The following is an 18,818-nucleotide window of genomic DNA, read 5'->3' on the forward strand; positions in this document are numbered from 1 at the left end:
AGTGTCTGTAAAGGCAGGAAGCGGGGGAGGAGTCCAAAACTTCACACCCCTTTGTGTTCCAGCCTGCCTACGAGAATCCAGTTCAAACTGGGTGACTAGCTGTCCTGAAAGGACTGCCAACCCCCAAGTTTAAATGTTGCATTGCTGTTTGATTGGCTTGGTTCCTACATAAAAGTCTGGAGAGGTAGTCGACCACTGGAACCAAAACAGAAGAGGACGATGAAGAAAATGCAGCTGAGATGATTTCCAGTAACCAGAGAGCCTGCTGGTACCCTTCCTTCCAATCGACCTGGGGATCCCGAAACGGATGACACTGACCCAGAGCCTGGTGAGACCCACTAGACTAAAGAAGATCTGCATTGTGAGCCATCCCACGTAGTGCTGCGACCTGACGGGCTGCAATAATACCCTGGGACCTCAAGCCATTGTGCAGTGCATGGTCTTCCGAATCTTGCTGAAACTTTCTGGGCATCCTGCTGGACCTCCAGAGACATCAATAGAGTCCAAAACGTCTCCTCCCCAGAGTGCTGGACCTTGCAAGCGATGAGAATCCGACTGGCCATATTCTGTCATCTTCTGTGCTCTTGTGTTGGGGGAGTATTCTAAAAATAAATCTAATTCCCTTCACCTTAGAGACCCCCAGAAGCTTTGCTGTATTTTGAGGGCTTGATTTTTATTTACCTGGAGATAGTGTGGCCCTTTTTTCCCACTCTCTCATGTATTTTGATGTGTGTTTTACTATTGTGTTCTTTGATTATGGAGTTTTAGACAACTCCATAGGCATCATCTTTTCATGTCATGAAACAGAAAGTAGTACCAGGGAGGCGAAGGAAAAACTGATATATATTAAATCATTATTTCATTTTATTCTGATTTAAAAAAAATCAAAATCACAACATTTTTAATTCTTTCTTAAAAAAGACATCCTAACATCATGCATACAATCATTCATTCATTCACAACTAGTAGAATTTCATAAAACATTACATTGTTTAATGAAAAATTCAATTTCATTCCACTGTAATTAAAACGGTAGTTCACTCCAAACAAAATATCGACTATCGGTGCCCAACAGCATAGATCTTCTTTAGAAACAGAGCTTCCCAGTTGAACAATAGTTTCGAATTGACAGATTGGGTTTGTCTTCATCAGGATAAGTGAACATTAGAAAAGTTCTTTAGTCTGACCACTTAGGATTCAAAACTTGCTTTTATAGTTCCACAGTACATGACATGGTGCTTCTCTAGAAGAGTATCCACTCGTTCACACGCGCTCTTCAGGTGCGGTGAAATAAAGAAAGAGTAGAAATCTGTACTTCTTCCAAAGTCGCGGGAACCGCTAGCTTGGAAATCCAGTCTCTCGGTGCCTTCAATTAGAGTGAAATAGAGAAACAGAAGAAATCAGTACCGAAGTCACGAGGACCACTGGCTTGGAAATCCAATCTCGGTGCTCTTGGGACAAAGCCAATCTGTCAAGTCGAAACTATTGTTCTAGTTATACTAGTTGTGAATGAATGATTGTATGCATGATGTTAGGATGTCTTTTAAGAAAGAATTAATTAAAAATGTTCTGTGATTTTGATTTTTTTAAATTTAAATCAGAATAAAATGAAATAATGATTTAATATATACCTCCTCCTTCCTTTCTCGCATCAGTTTTTCCTTCGCCTCCCTGGTACTACTTTCTGTTTCATGTTATGGCCTTACCTCAAGGTACCAGTGGTTTATGAGGATCCCACCTTGGGTTAATTTATCATCTTTTCATGTGTCACACAGCACTCTTAGTGCAGTGACACAGGGAAGCCTTTCAGGCTTTCCCAAGGTTTAAATACCTTCTCTGGGATAAACTACGGTTTCCTAGAGAATGTGAAGTGAAATTGACTTTACTAGTCTTTTCAAATTCCTAGACCCAGCAAGTGCTGGAGGGGTTACTTAGTATCCCCTGTATCTAGATACTCGTGTAGCAGTCAAATGCTACCCTTTCTTCTCGAAATGGCTGGTGGCAGTGGTTTTACAACAAACTACCATGATTTTTCCTGACCGCGAACACCGGTAGCGTTAAATCGCAGGAGCCATGTTTTTCAAGATGACATCTGTGCCCCCTTTGTTTAAACAGGTCCCGGTCTTCTTTTTTTGCCATTTCTTTTTGGAAAGGTCCTTCTAAAGTTTGTCTCTGTGCGCCAAACCAGGTTTCGTCCCTTTGTTTCATTGCCTGTGGTGGGCTTCAGGACTGAAGACCGGCTCTGGCGCCCGAGTGTCTGGGGTGGGCACGAAGTGAGGTAGGTGCCCAAAACTCCCTGTGCTTAGTCTCCTTGGAGACCCACATGCACTCTAGCATGATTGGCTGGCTGACTGTTACCTTCTTTTTATTAACCTATGCCTTTTTGCTCCTACTTCAAAGTACTCTGAATGCCATTTTGCTCCTCCTTCAAAGTAGTTGAATGCCTCAGAATCTTATAGTATCTAGTACTGACGTATCTTTGTGTGTGTTATATATTGCCTTCTTCTATTGAATGTTTTCTAACTGACTCTGAAATAAATTAATAAGTGTTTTAACAAGAAACCTTGAGAGTAAGAGTCTATTTGGATACTTGTAATTGTAGACCTCTCTGTACCCTCATTACAAGCTCACATTCCCTCTTGAGATAAGCCTGGCTGCTCAGCTCTGCTACCAAAAACTGTGTAGTACAGACTTATACCAAAGGTTGGTTTTGCTTACACCTGTAGTCTTAGTTGTGTGTAGTGGTACTGCATACAAACTCCGCCTACCATCCTACAAAAGAGCCACATCCAGCCACGAAGAAACCCTTGCCTGAAGCCTTCGGTATCGAAACCTGCTGCAAAAAGCCCATCCAGCGTCCTGTCTTCTGTCCTGACGAGGAATGCAGTACCTGGGTTTTTGGCTACAGATCCCGAAGTCGTCCTGCTGCAAAATATTCTTCTGTGCTGAGGTACTGTGCTGGCTTGGGTATTTACTTACCTTAAGTTTCTTGTGATTCCTGTGTAGATTTGGGGTGTTTTGTGTGATTGGGAGGCCCCTCGCCCAGTTCACCCAGGTCCACTGCTGGAATCCTCTTCTCTGAAGCCTCTGGACCCTCAACTAAATCTGAAGTAGAATACTAACTTGTTTGAACAGTCTTCCTCTGGAACTTTGAACTTTGCCTGCAACTGAGCCCCATCTCACCCTGCCTACAGCTGGCTCCTTGACCACTAGAGTCTCTTCTGCCTCCGAGAGAACTTGTGTACTAGAATTGGTAAGGGCTAGATACTTTAAGGGGTCTGCCTTGAAGTAAAACATGTTGAAAAGTTTACTTACTTGTGAATGAGTTAGTTGGTAACTTTAAACTCTGGGTGAATAGTTTCAAAATGTTATTACTTAACTTTGTTATGTTTTTTTTGGCATTCTGAAATGTAAGGGAGAATTCTCAGAAATGTGCTAATTCCCTCCACCTTAGAGACCCTCAGCAACTTTGCTGGATGTTGAGGACTTGATATTTTTAATCTGGAGAGTGTGTCACCCTTTTCCCCCACTCTCACATGTTTTATTGTGATGTTATACACTGTTTCTTTTGGTTGTGGAGTCTTACAAACTCCATAGGCATCATATTTAACATTGTGACACATAGCACCTTCAATGCAGTGGCACAGGGAAGTCTTTCAGATTTCCCCAAGGTTTAACTACCTTCTCTGGGATAAACTGCTTCCCAGAGCAGTAAAGTGAAATTGACTTTACTTACCATTGTAACTCGCTAGACCCAACACCACACTATCCTACCTCAGGGTGCTGGTGGGGGTTACCTAGTATCCCCTTTGTCTAGTTTCTCATGTAACATGTTTAATGTTACCCTTTCCTCACTGAATGGCTGGTGGCAGTGGTTTCATTCAAGCTACCATTGTGTGCCTTTACCGCGAGCTGCGTTCGCAGCCATAGTAAAGCGCACACGGGAGCCATCTTTGTCAAAATGGCGCCCGGTGTTGTTTTTTCGCCATTTCTTTGTAGAAGGGTCCTTCTTGAGATTTTCTCTGCATGCCAAACCAGGTTTGGTCTCTTTGTTCATTTTGCCTTTGTCGGGGTTCAGGAGTGAAACCCGCCTCTGGAACCAGGGTGTCTGGGGTAGGCAGGAAGTGACGGAGGTGCCCATAACTCCCGGTGCTTAGTCTCCTAGGAGACCCAAAAGCACTCTGTAGTGATTGACTGGCTGACTGTCCTGGTGCCAAGATGTCACTTATCTTTGATACTTTCTTGATGCCTTTATAGAATATATCCATTCTCTCGTCTCTGCATTCTCCATGTACGTTAGTTCGACTCTGCTTCCGGAATCTGATTTAAATGGCCATCGTACACTCTTGTATGCAGATCTGGTTTTCTTAATGGGAAACTTGCTTCCAGAATTCTCCATCAGTATTCTCACTGGTACTGCACGCGTTTCACACTCGGTTTACCAACATATATGTAATATGGGCAAAGTGGTTGAGGTGGGGGTACTTGGCTCCTCTTCTGCAATAGGATTTACTTACCTTGAATAATCTGTGTGCCTTCTTAAATAAGTATTCTCAAAGTCTTAATTTCCTTATAAACTCTCTCGCCATTCTAACAAAGAGGAGATGGATTAACTTACTCGTGAATCGGGTTTCCCTCTTCCGAAAAAGTAATGTTGTTGGTTTCACTTTATTATTCCTGTCAGGATAATTGTATGAGTGTCCCCAATTAGTTCTTACTTCCCCTGACTTGCTGTTAGCATGTGTAGAATAAGCCTGCCTAGGTCATACTTGCCTTTTAGGTTTCTGGTATCTCCTTAGGAAAGTATATTAAAGTTTTACTTACCTTGCATAGCTGTGTGCCATCGAAAACTAAGTTGGTTATTGCTTCCCTTAGTCTGTGAGCTGAAAAGCAACTGTAATTGAATATTACATCTCAAGGTCCAACTCCCCTAGAATAACTGTTATTCTGAATCAGAGTAATAGGTTTATACTGTTCATAGAATAAGTGTTCCACTATTCAGAAAAGTATGTCGTCCAGTTGATTTACTAAGTGCGTTCTTGCTGAGTGTCGCAGTATATCTGATGGGGTCTACTACCCTTGTATTACATAAAGTAATCTGAAAGTAACTTATGGTTTTACTCCCCAAGAATAGGTGTGCCCTATACTGAATGTGTATACAAAGGTCTGACTTACCTAGAAATATTGTTGGATTTCGAAGTAAGGTCTATGCTTTGGTCTGTGAACTTTAAAGCAGTGTTGTGTTTTTATAATGTGCTTATATGTAATGTGATGGTACTTATTTCCCCAAGATTTATCTTGGTCTGCTTGTATTTAAATAAACCCTTTATTTTTTACAATACATAGTGTTTCAGTGTTTATTTGGACCATTTGTATTACAATTTCATTTGTACTGATTCTACAGCCCTCTCTCCCTCCTAAAATGAGCCTGGCTGCTCTGTCTACGCTACCATGTACTCACGTGGTACAGCCTTATACTATGAGTGGAGTCTTGTACTGCCTTAGTTGAATGGTTTTACAAAGCTGTTAGTTGGAGACTTCACAAAAACTGTCCCAACACTGAGGCAGTACAAGACTCTTTCTCTGACATAGGGCCTCATCACGAGTTGGGCTGTAGCCCTTAAATGCGGTGATAACTGTATTACAGCCGCATTTAAGGGCTGGCCCTATGATGAGTTGGGCACTAAATTGGCTGTTTTACCTCTAGCCTTTTTCTGGAAGTGAAAATCCATGTTTTCGGCGGCATTACAGCCGGCTGTATTAGCACGCAGTATTAGCACCGAAAATTCCCCATTGGATCCAATGGATGCCATCAGGAATGGGGATTTTCCGTTAAGGCCCAACCCGTGATCTGGTGGAAATACCACCGGACCGGTCGGTGATAGGGCTCGTACAGTCGGCGGTATTACAGCCTGGAATACAGCCCAACTCGTGATGAGGCCCATAGTCTAGTTTAACATTGTTTTGCTTCTTTTGTGATGCAATATGTAATGCAAGGGTGCACAATCTATTTTTTGAGGGTGTTGCAAGCTCAACGGGGTGGGGTGAAGTTAGTGAATGCTTCAGAAGAAAGGGAATGTTCACCTGTGACCCATGACTGTCTATTTGCTTACTGTGAGGACGGGAGTCTGACAGCCTCGTAGAAGAAACGAAAACCAAATTGCTGCCTTGTTGAGAGTTACTAACTTAGTTGCCCAAAGCTGTGCACAGTTTGCCCTGACAACTTAATGGATGCCCCCCTCCCTTTTGCTTGCATTAGAAGATCTCGTTGCCCAGTAGTTTGACTGTGCCCCATTTGTACTATTTTGTTACATTCTATTCTCATGTGGGGAACCTGATGGGATGTCTGAAGAGCTAGGAACTTGCAGTTAAAGCTGATAGTGCAGTTTTTTCTTTTCATGACTGCACTTGCAGATCACATCTTGGTCACTTTCATTGCATTTTTCGTGAGCTGAAGAACTCTGTATGCTTTTTCCAACCATTGGTTCCATGCAATGCACAAATACTTCACAGGGAAATTGATGTGGGAAAGTGGAGTTTTGGATTCCTCACTATTGAACTTTGGAGCACATGGATATTACATTGCTTCCCATGAGCGTGGACCTTGATACAATCTTCTATCCGAGGAAATGGCATTGTGTACCAAACCTTCTAAGCTGTTTGTTGGCAGAGATTTGGTAATTCAAGTGCATTGGTGGGGGCCGCTTGGAGAGTGTTCTGTGCTTTGGGTTACAACATAACACAAGGCTCAGTGCTGGAGAAAGCATCTGTATTTGCATAGCACAGGGGGGGGGGGTCTTCAACCTTGGACTCTGCCCATGGTCTTTACCTTTGACTATGCTGACTGTGCAGGATAGGAGTGTAGTACAAAACATTTGGAGAACCAAAGGTTGCAGACCCCTGCTGTAGCATGGGGCCAACTCCTGGAGACATTTTGGTATGTGTGGCGTGTGCATAACATGAGGGCCTGTACTGGCCATTTCACCAGTCTGTGCATTGCATGAACTCTGGTATAAAGAAAGCACCACTATGCCTGATGTGTGCATAGTCTGCAGACTGGTTCTGGAGAATGTACGTATATGTGTGAAGCAATCTTATGCATTGTAGGCCTAAAAGCTAGAATGTGTCTTCGTGGTGATACTAATCAGTGGTCAGAGCAATCTTATGTAATTTAACGTGTTTGCCTGGACTTCTTATTGCTTAAAGAAAATACTCAGGAAGCTGAACTGTACTATCCAACTTTGCATTGTGAAGGCGAGACTATGCTTTTAAAAAAATGGTAATGTTCTAAAACATCACATTATAGGCTGGCCTGCCATGGTCATCCTCTTATTTTCATTTGAATGTATTGGACTGTTTTGCCTATCTAGGCGAAGTATGATCCAGGATTTTGCTATTGCCACAATTGTATTTTTTGCTTTTAGGCATGCTGGATACACATTGTGTATTTACTAAATCCTGCATTGTCCTTTTCCCCACTACAGAGTAACTTCAGTCTTGCTATTCTTAACGTGGGAGCACCAGCGGCTGGAATGAATGCTGCGGTTCGGTCGGCTGTGAGAATTGGAATTTCACATGGTCACACAGTTTACATAGTAAATGATGGATTTGAAGGTTTAGCCACTGGACAGGTAAGTTCCTTTGCTGCAGGGGAAGGGATAGGTGGTTGGCAGAGGAGTTGAGCCATCTTTTAGGTGTAAATACCAGCATTTGATCATTTTTTTTTATTTCACTTGCTATAGTGGGTACCTTTGGAGGTCTTAGCCTAATGGGGGTGTTAGGAAGAATTCTCAAATGTGCTAATTCCCTTCACCTTGGAGACCCCCAGCAACTTTGCTGGATTTTGAGGACTTGATTTTTTTACCTGGAGAGAATGTGAACCTTTTTTTTCCCACTCATGTATTTGGATGTGTGTTTACTCTGATGTTTTTTGATTTATGGAGTTTTAGACAACTACATAGGCATCATCTTTTCATGTCACACAGCAACCTCCGTGCAGTGGCACAAGGAAGCCTTTCAGGCTTTCCCAAGGTTTAAATACCTTCTCTGGGATAAACTACTGTTTCCCAGAGAATCTAAAGTGAAATTGACTTTACTAGTCTTTTCAAATTCCTAGAGCAGCACACCCTATCTTACAATAGAGTGCTGGAGGGGTTATCCCCTATGTCTAGAAACTCATGTAGTAGTCAAATGCTACCCTTTCCTCTCGATGGCTGGTGGCAGTGGTTTTACAACAAACTACCATGATTTTTCCTGACCGCGAACACTGGTAGCGTTAAATCACGGGAGCCATGTTTTTCAGAATGGCGTCTGAGCCCCCTTTGTTTAAACAGGTCCCTCTCTTCTTTTTTCAGCATTTCTTTTTGGAAAGGTCCTTCTAGAATTTGTCTCTGCGCACCAAACCAGGTTTTGGACCCTTTGTTCCTATGCCTTTGACTGGCTTCCGGACTGAAGACCGCCTCTGGTGCCTGAGTGTCTGGGGTGGGATGGAAGTGAGGGAGGTGCCCGAAACTCCCTGTGCTTAGTCTCCTAGGAGACCCAAATGCACTCTGGTGTGATTGGCTGGCTGACTCTCCGACAAGGACAGCCAACCTGCTGGGTGAGTTGTAGCTAGGCTGGAATGAATGGGAGGAAACTGGATAAAAGGCGAGTCTCTTGGCTTGGAAGGCAGAGTCAATCACTGGAACAAAAGAACTGAAGACGAGCTGGAAGGGGACAGCTGCTGCAACTCCTGGACCGTTGGTTTGCCCGGTGAAGCCCTGCTGCAGGTCCTAATCGCCAAGTTCATCTCGACAGAGAAGCCCTTCAAGGACGACCTCTCCCTTTGAGCTGGTGGGACCAATCAACCTGTAAGCCACCTGGATACCATTCTCGGAGCTGGTTGTATTTTCCTCAGAGTGCTGCAGGAAACCGAATAACCAGGCAGAGGGACACCAGTGTGTGTGCTTGTCTAAAGCAACCGGAATCGAAGAAGTGCCATTTGCCAGCTTTTTGGACCAGTCACTGTGCAGGAGTCCCCCGACATCCTCCCTCTTGTCCCGACGACTGAGGATCAGGAACAGCGAGATCTGCAGGAACTGCCAGATTTAAACCTTGAGACAGCCTAAAAGGCTTCCCCGTGTCACTGCACTGAGGGTGCTGTGTAACACACATGAAAAGATGCCTGTGGAGATATCTAAAACTCCATAATCAAAGAACACAAGAGTAAAACGCACATCAAAATACATGAGAGAGTGGGTAAAAAGGCTCACACTCTCTCCAGGAAAAAAAACAAAGCCCTCAAAATCCAGCAAAGTTGCTGGGGGTCTCTAATGTGAAGGGAATTAGCACATTGGAGAATCCTCCCTAACAGAACTTTGGCAAAGACTTTTCTGTTAACGACCAGAACTGCTTTATCCTATACAAGACTTTAGCCCATTGACTTTGGCCTTATCTATTGCATTGAATCACCTTCTCTGGTGAAAAAACATTTCCACTCTAAGAATACGTGTAACCTTCGTTTTTATTAACCTATGCCTTTTTGCTCCCATTTCAAAGTACTCTGAATGACATTTTGCTCCTCCTTCAAAGTAGTTAAATGCCTCAGAACCTTATAGTATCTAGTACTGGAGTATATTATTTTGTGATATGTTGCCTCCTTCTATTGAATGTTTTATAACTGACTGTGAAATAATTGTATAAGTGTTTTACCAAGAAACCTTGAGTGTAAGAGTCTATTTGAATACTTGTAATTATAGTCCTCTGTGTAAATTCCTTACAAGCTCACATTCCTGCTTGAGATGAGCCTTGCTGCACAGCTCTGCTACCAAAAACTGTTTAGTACAGACTTATACCAAAGGTTGGTTTTGCTTACACCTGTAGTCTTAGTTGTGTGTAGTGGTCCCAAAGGGTACTGCATACAAACTCAGCCTAACAGGTGGAATGTGAACTTCACCTATTCTTAAAAAGACTAGTAGATTTTGGACTGAAATATTTTATTGACTTGGGTTGGATTTTTAACTATCTGGCCATGGTTACCCTCCTTTTCTTCTCTTTAGCATGGAAGACCAACATCGGGGAATTAAGTTGAGCCTAAGGTGTGTCCTTTTCATAGGGTTTTTGGGATGAAACCAGCTGTTGAGTAAGACTACGCATTTTGGTCCTTAGGGCTCCAATGAAGTTTCATGATCGATATTGGGTGGAGCATACAATGTGATATCTGCAGTAAATGTATATTCACGCTGTAGCATCCAGCCTCCCCAAGACTTCAAAGGCAGCACTGCAGAGTTTGACCAGGGGCAGTCTTATAAAAAAAATTGTCAAAACAAAAGAAAACACTGGGCACAGGTGTACCTCCCCGGAACTAACCACATACTACGGGGTTGTACCCATTGTGTAAAAAAAAAAGTGGGGGGGCCTGTAACGAATACATGAACACACTCAGTCTCGTCAATCTATAGGCATGCTCCTGCCAAGAGTCTCCACTCTAACCCCCCACTATTTCCTGGCCTAAGACTTCAAACATCAGGCTACCCTCACCCCTTCAAAGGGCAGGTGCAGGTTTCCAGGCTGTACTGCTTGGCTCCTGTGGTAGTCAAAATCACCTTACCATGTTTCTGGTGTGGGAAAATACTCAAGGAAACCCGACATCATTTGACTAGGGAACCTGCGGACAAACAGCCCTATATACCAAATCTGCAACCCTACATACAAAACATAGGTAACTGTTTAACGTGCACAAAACACAGAAATTCGGCCACAATTGCTATTTCACTAGTTACGCGGGTTGCATAAACTCTGCAGCTTGTCCCGCAAGTAGCCTTCCTCTGAAAATTCAGCATTAGTGGGTCCTGAGATCGGTTTTCTTCTAACGTATGACATCTGTGTCCCTGTACATCGGTGACCATCACTGGACCTGGCCTTCCTGCACCTCGTCGAGTGTCCTGAAGAGTCCTGCATTGGTGCATACTGCATATTTCATGGAAATGGTTGCATTCTGCTCCTGGACACAACCAGAACTTCTCTTGCACCTGCAGCTACTGGGCATATGTGACCAGAACCAATGGTCCTGAAAGTACAGCCCCCAACCCAAGTTTGAATGACAGCACACATGTTGAATGACTGGCTCCTTGCATACAAGGTGAGAGTTTTGATGCTGAAGTCAGTCGACCACTGGAAGATCATCCCTAAGAGGAGAAGGAGATCTTCAGCTACCTCCAGAGCCATCTGAGTGACCACTGCTGCTCAAGCCCTCTTTTCCAAGCAGCAGGGAAGCTCTGATCCAGATGGCTTCCTTCCTTAGACTAGTGGGAGGAACCAGTCTGAAGACGCCCTGTGTTTCGAGCCATCTCACGATGAGCTGTGACCTTCATGGGCTGCAAACCTCCAATACCCTGAGATCTGTGGCCAGTGTGCAGTGCATTGCCTTCCAAAGACAAAAACCTCTTGAAACGTTGGAGGAATCCTTCCAGACCTCCAGAGATAGGTTTCCGCTCCTTGTAGTCCCTTCATCCAATGACTGAAACGAAAGAGCAAGCTGAATTGATTGGGCAGTAACTGTTCTTCACTGGTGCTTTGAAAAGGGTGTCAAAACCACAGATCGTAAAAATTCCTTTGCTGATAGCAAGCCCCATCCAGTGTCCCTTCAGTCTGCTTGAGCAAGGATCCCATGACCGGGTCTGCTGCTGCATTGTGCTGCATCTTCTTCAAGGTTTAACTACTGTGAGACTCTTGATAAAACTTACCTAGAGTTGCTTTGCTGCTCCTGTGTTGCTGGAGTGCTGATTCAGGTGTTTGGGAGTTTGACCATACACGTTCGCCCAGGCTTAACGCTTCTGTACCTACAGGGATCCTTCTAAGAAGCCCCAGGACTTTTTTTGCTCCAACAAAGAACGTGTATTTACTTGCTACAAATACTCTTGACCTTCTGCAGCCTGTGCCTTACTTATTTTGCTCTCCAGTCTGACTGAGACTTGCATAACTAGAAAGGAATGGGGCCTCATTACGAGTCCAGCGGTAGCCGTGCCGGAAAAAACGTCAGGCTGCCGCAGGACACGGAATGAATTACCTGGGCATTACAGCCCCAGTGGTACGGTAATTCCGGAGGCAGAATAACGCTACTCCCCATTCCCATGGAGTCCCGCAGGACTCCATGGGGATGGGTACCATGGAAAAACCGGCACCGTAATTAACGGTGCCAGTGTTTCCATTTCCGTCTGCAGGCGGGTGGTGTCACTCCCACCAGGTCTGACCTGGCGGGAGTAACGCCACCCGCCTGCAGAACTCGTGGTTTGCCGTCACCGTTGTTTCTGGACCGGCAGGGTCATAATGAGGCCCACAGACTTCTAAAGCCTAAGGCCTCTGTGAATTTAATGCAATTCTTACCTGCTTTGTGTTGGTTTTTATTCATTCATTCGCTCCTGAAACAGTGATGCCAAGTGCTTTACTTACCTTGAATTGCTTCCAACTATTCTACACGTGTGTACAAAGTTATTTTACTTACCAGTATTATAATTCTGTGATTGTTGGCTAATGAATACGTTTGCTAACCCGAAGAAACTCTTCCCCTTACCTGCTTTTCAACTTAAGGTTTACCATTGGATTGAGTTACTACAGCAAATGTCCCACCCACTGTATGTATGGAATTTCTATTTCCTTATCTGAAGTGAAGTGTACTTAACATTGCCTTGTATGTTTAATAAATAACTATATTTATAACTAAAAGTGTGTCAGTCTTCTTGTCTGTTTTGTGTGCTCCGATGTATTTGTACTGTACTACATCCCTTCTCCCTCCTAAAATGAGCCTGGCTGCTCAACCATAGCTACCAAACCAGAATTGGAGCCCTTGCACACTAAAAGGAGTGTCTTCTTTAGTCCTACCATATGTGGGCTTTTTTGTCTATGGGTCTTCATGCTGCTTGCTGGAGAGCACCAGATACAATAAGCTTTTTATGAAATAAACAATGGGACTGTTTTACTGGATTTCATTTATTTTATAATTCATTTTTCCTCTGTTAGGAGGAATCCAACCTACCCCAGACATGAAGTTAGGAGCTGATGTTACCGTGCTCATACCCTAACCAACCATGGTCTACTACAAGAAGAATACATCTGTTGCCTGAAGACGTTGGAGGTTCAATAGGACCAACAATGTAGATTCTGACACTCTAAAAAGGGGTTCACATAACTGGGAGTGGCACGAAGGGTGCCATGTTCTTGGTTCCACTTTTGCCAGACAATTGGCAAGTGCAGCAACGTTTGCAGTGCTCATCTACTGCAGCACCCATCTGAGGCCAGTAGAAATAGTGAGACCTTTTTTCTTGTTCTTCGTGGTGCACAAGTGACCAGAAAGAGGCACCTCATGGGCCAACTGAAAAAGTGAAGGCCTTACTGCCTAGGGTAGCACCACTCTGCTCTGGTCCCCTGGAGCAGACTCGGCAGGTTCAATGTAGAGGCGGCCATCCTCCCAATAGTCTATGCTTCCTAGGATCTTGCCCTTCAAGCTGGGAAGCTGCTTGTCTGCAGAAGCCATCATGAGGGACACTCTCTTTGCCCCTTACTGAAATCTGCCCTACAGGGTCCACCTTCTGCAAGTAATCTGCAGATCTGGATGGTCTCTTGATCCAGATCTTCAAGACGGGGTTGAATCTCCCCTACCTCTGCGTCACCAATAGGGGGACTTTTCAGGGCATTCTGTCGCCTGAGCTAGAGGTGGGGGGTCACCTCTGTGACCACTGGCTTCTTGGAGACCTTTTCTGAAGGGATGTTTTGGCCTTGGTGCCTTCCTTTCCTTTCAAGACACTGGATTTCTCCTTGGTCTTTGGTGTGAGGTCCTTTTAAGGTGGCCTCTCTAGTCTTCCTTGTCTTTTGACTTGGGGGCTCTATTGTGCTGGATACAACACCCAAGACCCCGGTCATTGCCCAGGAGCACAGTACCAGGCACTTCTGCCTGAACAGAATCCTGGCAGTCATATCCTTACACTTCAGTATGGGCACTATGGCGAGCATTTGGATAGGACCACCTGCAAGGTTGGTGGGTCTCAGAGGAGCCTTAGCTACTTCCTCTGTGCTGAGTAAACTCAGCAACTACAGTGATGCTGGCTCCAGTGTCTCTGAGACGTTTCTAGACCCTTGATGAGAGCACTGTTCTTCAAATATTCCTAAGTATTATCTGGGATTGAATTATATATGCCCTGACACTGTTGCTCCCATGACCCACGGGACACCAATGTAGCATTGCCTGAATTCCAATGGGTTCTTGAGCTTAGGAGTGAAAGTTGACACCTGTCATAGGAGCTTCTCCCTCTTTGGTGAAGGCTAAGGAGACTGATGGGACGCCAAGTGTTTACCCTTTCATCTGTGGTCGCTTTTCACATGGTCACCAGACCTAAAAACACACATTTGCTAAATGTCTTCTGGAATGGGGGTTTCTGGTAACCTAGCGCTCGTTTGGCTCCAGGGGTTCCACTAGTCCTTTTGAATTTACCATGGTGTTTGTTTTTTTTGTATTTTTGTGGCCCTCTTTGGCTGGGTTATTAGTGGCATTGTTTGTGCTTTTTCGCCTTGTGAGGAGCCCCAGAATCCTTATGGGTGGCCCTGTTGGCTACTGATACGTCAGCAGTTAGTGCTAGCTTCTTGCAATCTAATTCCTTGGAGTCAGCCAGGTGTTCACTCAACTCTGGGGAACAGGCATCAAAAATGCTTTCCAGGATGAAAAGATTCCTCGTGCCCTCAAAGGCTCTTACTTTGCAACCTTCAATCCACCATCTACATTTTCCAGGGATTCACAAATGCAGGTTGCACATAACATTTCATCTCTTATACTCCCTAAACATTTTCAGATATTGGGAAGGGATCTTCCCAGATATCGCTATGAGTGCTTGTTTGCCCAAACTTGAGTCCCTTCTATCTACTACATTCATCTCCAGATTCGTATCACAGCCATTCTAGGGGAGCCTAGAACAACCCCGAGGGGGGAGGGGGAAAGAGGGAGAGGGAGAGAGAGATCTCTATGTAACATAGTAACAGCAGCGGTATGGTCCACCGTTACATAGACCCTCATGATTGGTTGTCACTCTCTTGCTGACTGTTCTCTTCCTCAGAACTTTAAAGGGAGTAATGGTCATTGCTATCTTCATCTGGAGCTTTATGGATAGGCCTTGTTTTCTGGTCCTATACCACGTGTGAGGAGACAATGATTTTGTCCATTCTGTCCTTCTATTTAGTGCTATTTGATTCAATTATACTGAGTGGTATCTCTCCTTGGCCGTGGAGAATTGGTTGCTCCATTCTGCATGTGCTTTTCACGTCTTTAATTGTACAATCCTTGGCACTCACAACTGTTCAATCCTTTACTTCATCTAAGAGAAATATGTCCGGCGTATGTAGCTTATCCTTTTCGACTCCTCAAGCCTTGCAGTTGCTTCTTGTGGTGGCATCCTTGATTATGAGCCAACCAAATATCCTTTGCTGTTGCACAAATCTGTATTCCTGTCAGCTCTACAGCTTTAGTTTCCCTTCTTGAAGCTTCTCGCTTACTTTTATATGATGCCGACATCCATTTTCTCAACATGGCTGCTTTACTTGCATTACCTACTTTAGCAAGCTTCTGTGTTGTTTTATCTACTTTGCGTTTCCACGTATATACATCGATTACATATCTTATCACTTATCTTCTTAGTGTATATGGTTTTCTTTTTTACTTGAATGTATGTTTACTTCGTTGCTTCAATTACATCTTTATTCTTTAGATAAACGTACATCAGGTTTTGGGTGGCCGCATATCTTCTCTCTTTAGTGGCGTCACTTTACATCTGTCAGACTTTACTTATTCTTCTATATCCAGTGATGTCTGCAGGCTCGTGTCTACCGCATCAGTTTGAGGGTACAATCGATACGGTTGTCTGAGCGCATAACATCTCTCATACCTTCGATGTGGTATTGGAATGATACCTGGTGTCAAACACAGTGCTTTCTTGCTGTTCTTCCAGTACGATAGAGATGAGGGGGTGAGCTCTATAAATGACATGTACATCTGACTCTGTACAGTAGCTCAACCTTGAGTGAGACCAGAGACTCTTGCTTAAAATTTTCCATATAACTGATTGTTCAAGTTACTTTTTTCACAAAACCTTTGGTGACCAGCCTTGGAGGATGGTTCCCCTGAACACTTATATCTCCAAGTTTCAGTTTGTCCAAAACTACAGAATACCACATCTGTAACACCACTTAGGTTTTTTTGTGTGTAAAATCCAGTCTGAGACAAGACTTCTGAAAGCCCACCTTTAGTGAACAGGGTTACACCCCTTGGGATTAGCCTGAACTATCAAAAGTTGTGGTAGCAATGGCTGTGCAGCCAGGCTTAATAGAGGAGGGAGGAGGGCTGTAGTGAGTGTTGGGGGGAGTTTTCATAAAGTCCACTTGAAGGTCAGACTCTAGAATGGCAGAGCAGCCAGGCTCATGTTATGAGCAGGATGTCAGCTGTAGGTAAGTACAACGAACCCAGTCAATACAATAGTCCAAAGAATCTTTTACACACTGAGTTATATTAAAATATACATGTATCGATTCCAAGATGGCTGCCGGGGCGAAGAGACATGCCTGAGACGCTCTCCGCCCGGGCAGCAGCAGCAGTGTACAGTTCGGGTTGAAAAACCCTCCTGCAACCGGATAACCCCCCCCTGGCGGGATCTCCGCGGCCCTGGTGCGCGGCGGAGGCTCAAGCGGGGATGGGGAGCGTGCGGCCCCTCCGCCAGCGGGAGAGACAGAGACCCGGCTTGGAGCCAGGAAGGGGCAAGCGGCTGGTGGAGGACCCGAAGCCCAGCAGTGGACGGGGGAGCCATCGGTCCCCACGCCCATCACAGCGCACTCCTGACAGCAGAGGCGGTAACATCACGGGCGGCTCTCCCCCCGTGGTCCGGGTGGTGCGGGGCACCGCGGGGATGCAGGTGAGGCGCTGTGATGTGTCTTTGGTTCGGAGCACCGGCGGAGACCTGTGAGGCGCCGCAGCAGGCGGGAGGAGTGGAGGCCGGCGTCTGCGAGCCGCGGCCAGGAGGAGAAGACAGCTGCGACACGGGCGGACCGCGCTGGTGGAGAGCGCGGTGGCCGCCCGGTGAATCCAGCAACGAGGAACAGCGGTGTGATCGGAAGAGGTGATACCCCGGGAGGGAGAAGCGGCGGAGAGCGTGGGCTGAGGAGGACAGAAGTGGACTCCCCGCAGGGGGGGGGGAAGAGTATAAATGTGATAGCACCTAACCCAGTAAGGAAGACATACCCAGGAGCCTATTACAGAAGGAGGGGGCGAGGAGACAGCTCACCCAAAAGGACACGGAGGCGGCCACACTATCAAGGGATAAGCAAAGTAACTGGGGCATGGGAAAATACTAGAGATACTCAAAAGATCGCATTGAGGAGGGGGTGTGGGATCTCCTGCCCCGTAACTGCCAGACCACGGCAGGCATTTTGCCGCCCAGCAAGCCAGCAATTTCAAGAAGCCAGCCCCTCGCAGTGCAATATAAACACGTATAGGGAACCCAGAATAAAGGGTAGGGGTGCACAAGAACAACACCCCCTCCCGGAGAACCTGCCCAAAGAAAAGGGGGAAAGAGAGTCTAAGTACGGAGTGCATACAACAGCTCGTAGGGAGTGGATCACCAAGAGGGACAAGTGAGAACCAGAGTGCACAAGCACGGACCTATTCGGGATAAGACCCTACATATACATTAAAGAATAAAGTACTCCAAGAAAGACGTTTACCATGTCAAGAGCCAAAGGGACAGGCAACGCCTCGCTTCAGACATCACAGACCTCGAAACAGGACGCAAGCATCCTACACATGTGGTCTTCGAACAACACGTCACAATCTAAAGGGAACACCCAGGAAGAGCCGCAAAGGGAGAGTGACATCAGCGCACACCATCGGCAACCTCCCTCGAGAGGATATGCAAGCTTGGTTTCAGTACTTACAACACAAATTCATGTCCACAGTACAGGAACAATTCACAACCATGTAAAATGACATGCAGCAGGTAGTACAAGACATGAAAGTAGACATCGCCAAATTGGAGGAAAGAACGGACATAATTGAAAGAACACTTCAGGGTGTTGAAGAAGAAACACAACAGGTTAGTGAAACGCAGGATCACCTGGTGAGTCTCACCCACAATCTGGAAATTCAGTGTGAGGACATGGAGAATCGCTCCAGACGGTCCAACATACGCATCAAAAACATGGCGGAATCGGTCCAGGACAAGGACCTTAAAATGGCAGTAAAAGAAGTGTTTAGAGATGTGCTGGATGCCCAAGATACAGAAGTAATTGGTGTGGACCGCGTCCACAGGGTGGGGCCGAAGAGAGCAGGGGCACCGGGAGAAAGACCACAGGATGTCCTGGTAGCTCTCATATCCACAAAAAGAACAGATACTGAGGAAAGCAAGAGAAATTGAGCATATTAGAATGAACGGAAAGAAATACAATTATATCAGGACTTGGCTCTGGTTACCCTGCAAAAAAGAAGGGCTATGGCCCCGCTCATCAAGGCACTGATGGCGAAAGAAATCCGCTACAAATGGACCTTCCCATTCGGACTTATGTTCACATGGGAGGGGAAACGGAGAAGAGCAACCACATGGGAAGAAGGCCTAAATATAATGGGCATCCAAGAAAGGGAAGAGGAAGCGGAAGCACCCAAACGAACGGTAGAACATGCGAGACAAACGAGAGGCTGGGAAACGATCAAGCAGAGGAGGTCAAACACAGGGGGGGAAAGCCGCAAGATGTTTTCATGAAAGAATCAAAGAATCAAAAGAGGGGAACGACAAAAGCAAGTGAAAAGCGACAAG

At 45.3% G+C, this 18,818-nt stretch overlaps 1 protein-coding gene across 1 annotated transcript in view; it reads left to right on the top strand.

Annotated features, from left to right (window-relative positions):
* The window catches only part of PFKL (phosphofructokinase, liver type), a 697,584-nt gene that overhangs the window by 424,319 nt on the left and 254,447 nt on the right, over positions 1 to 18,818 (top strand). The window contains exon 13 of the mRNA XM_069615767.1: positions 7,485 to 7,631. Coding sequence (XP_069471868.1) covers positions 7,485 to 7,631 — 147 coding nt within the window. The remainder of the gene's footprint in view (positions 1 to 7,484; positions 7,632 to 18,818) is intronic.

Source organism: Ambystoma mexicanum, chromosome 9 (assembly GCF_040938575.1).
Source record: "Ambystoma mexicanum isolate Mex_15411 chromosome 9, UKY_AmexF1_1, whole genome shotgun sequence".
NCBI lineage: Eukaryota > Metazoa > Chordata > Amphibia > Caudata > Ambystomatidae > Ambystoma > Ambystoma mexicanum.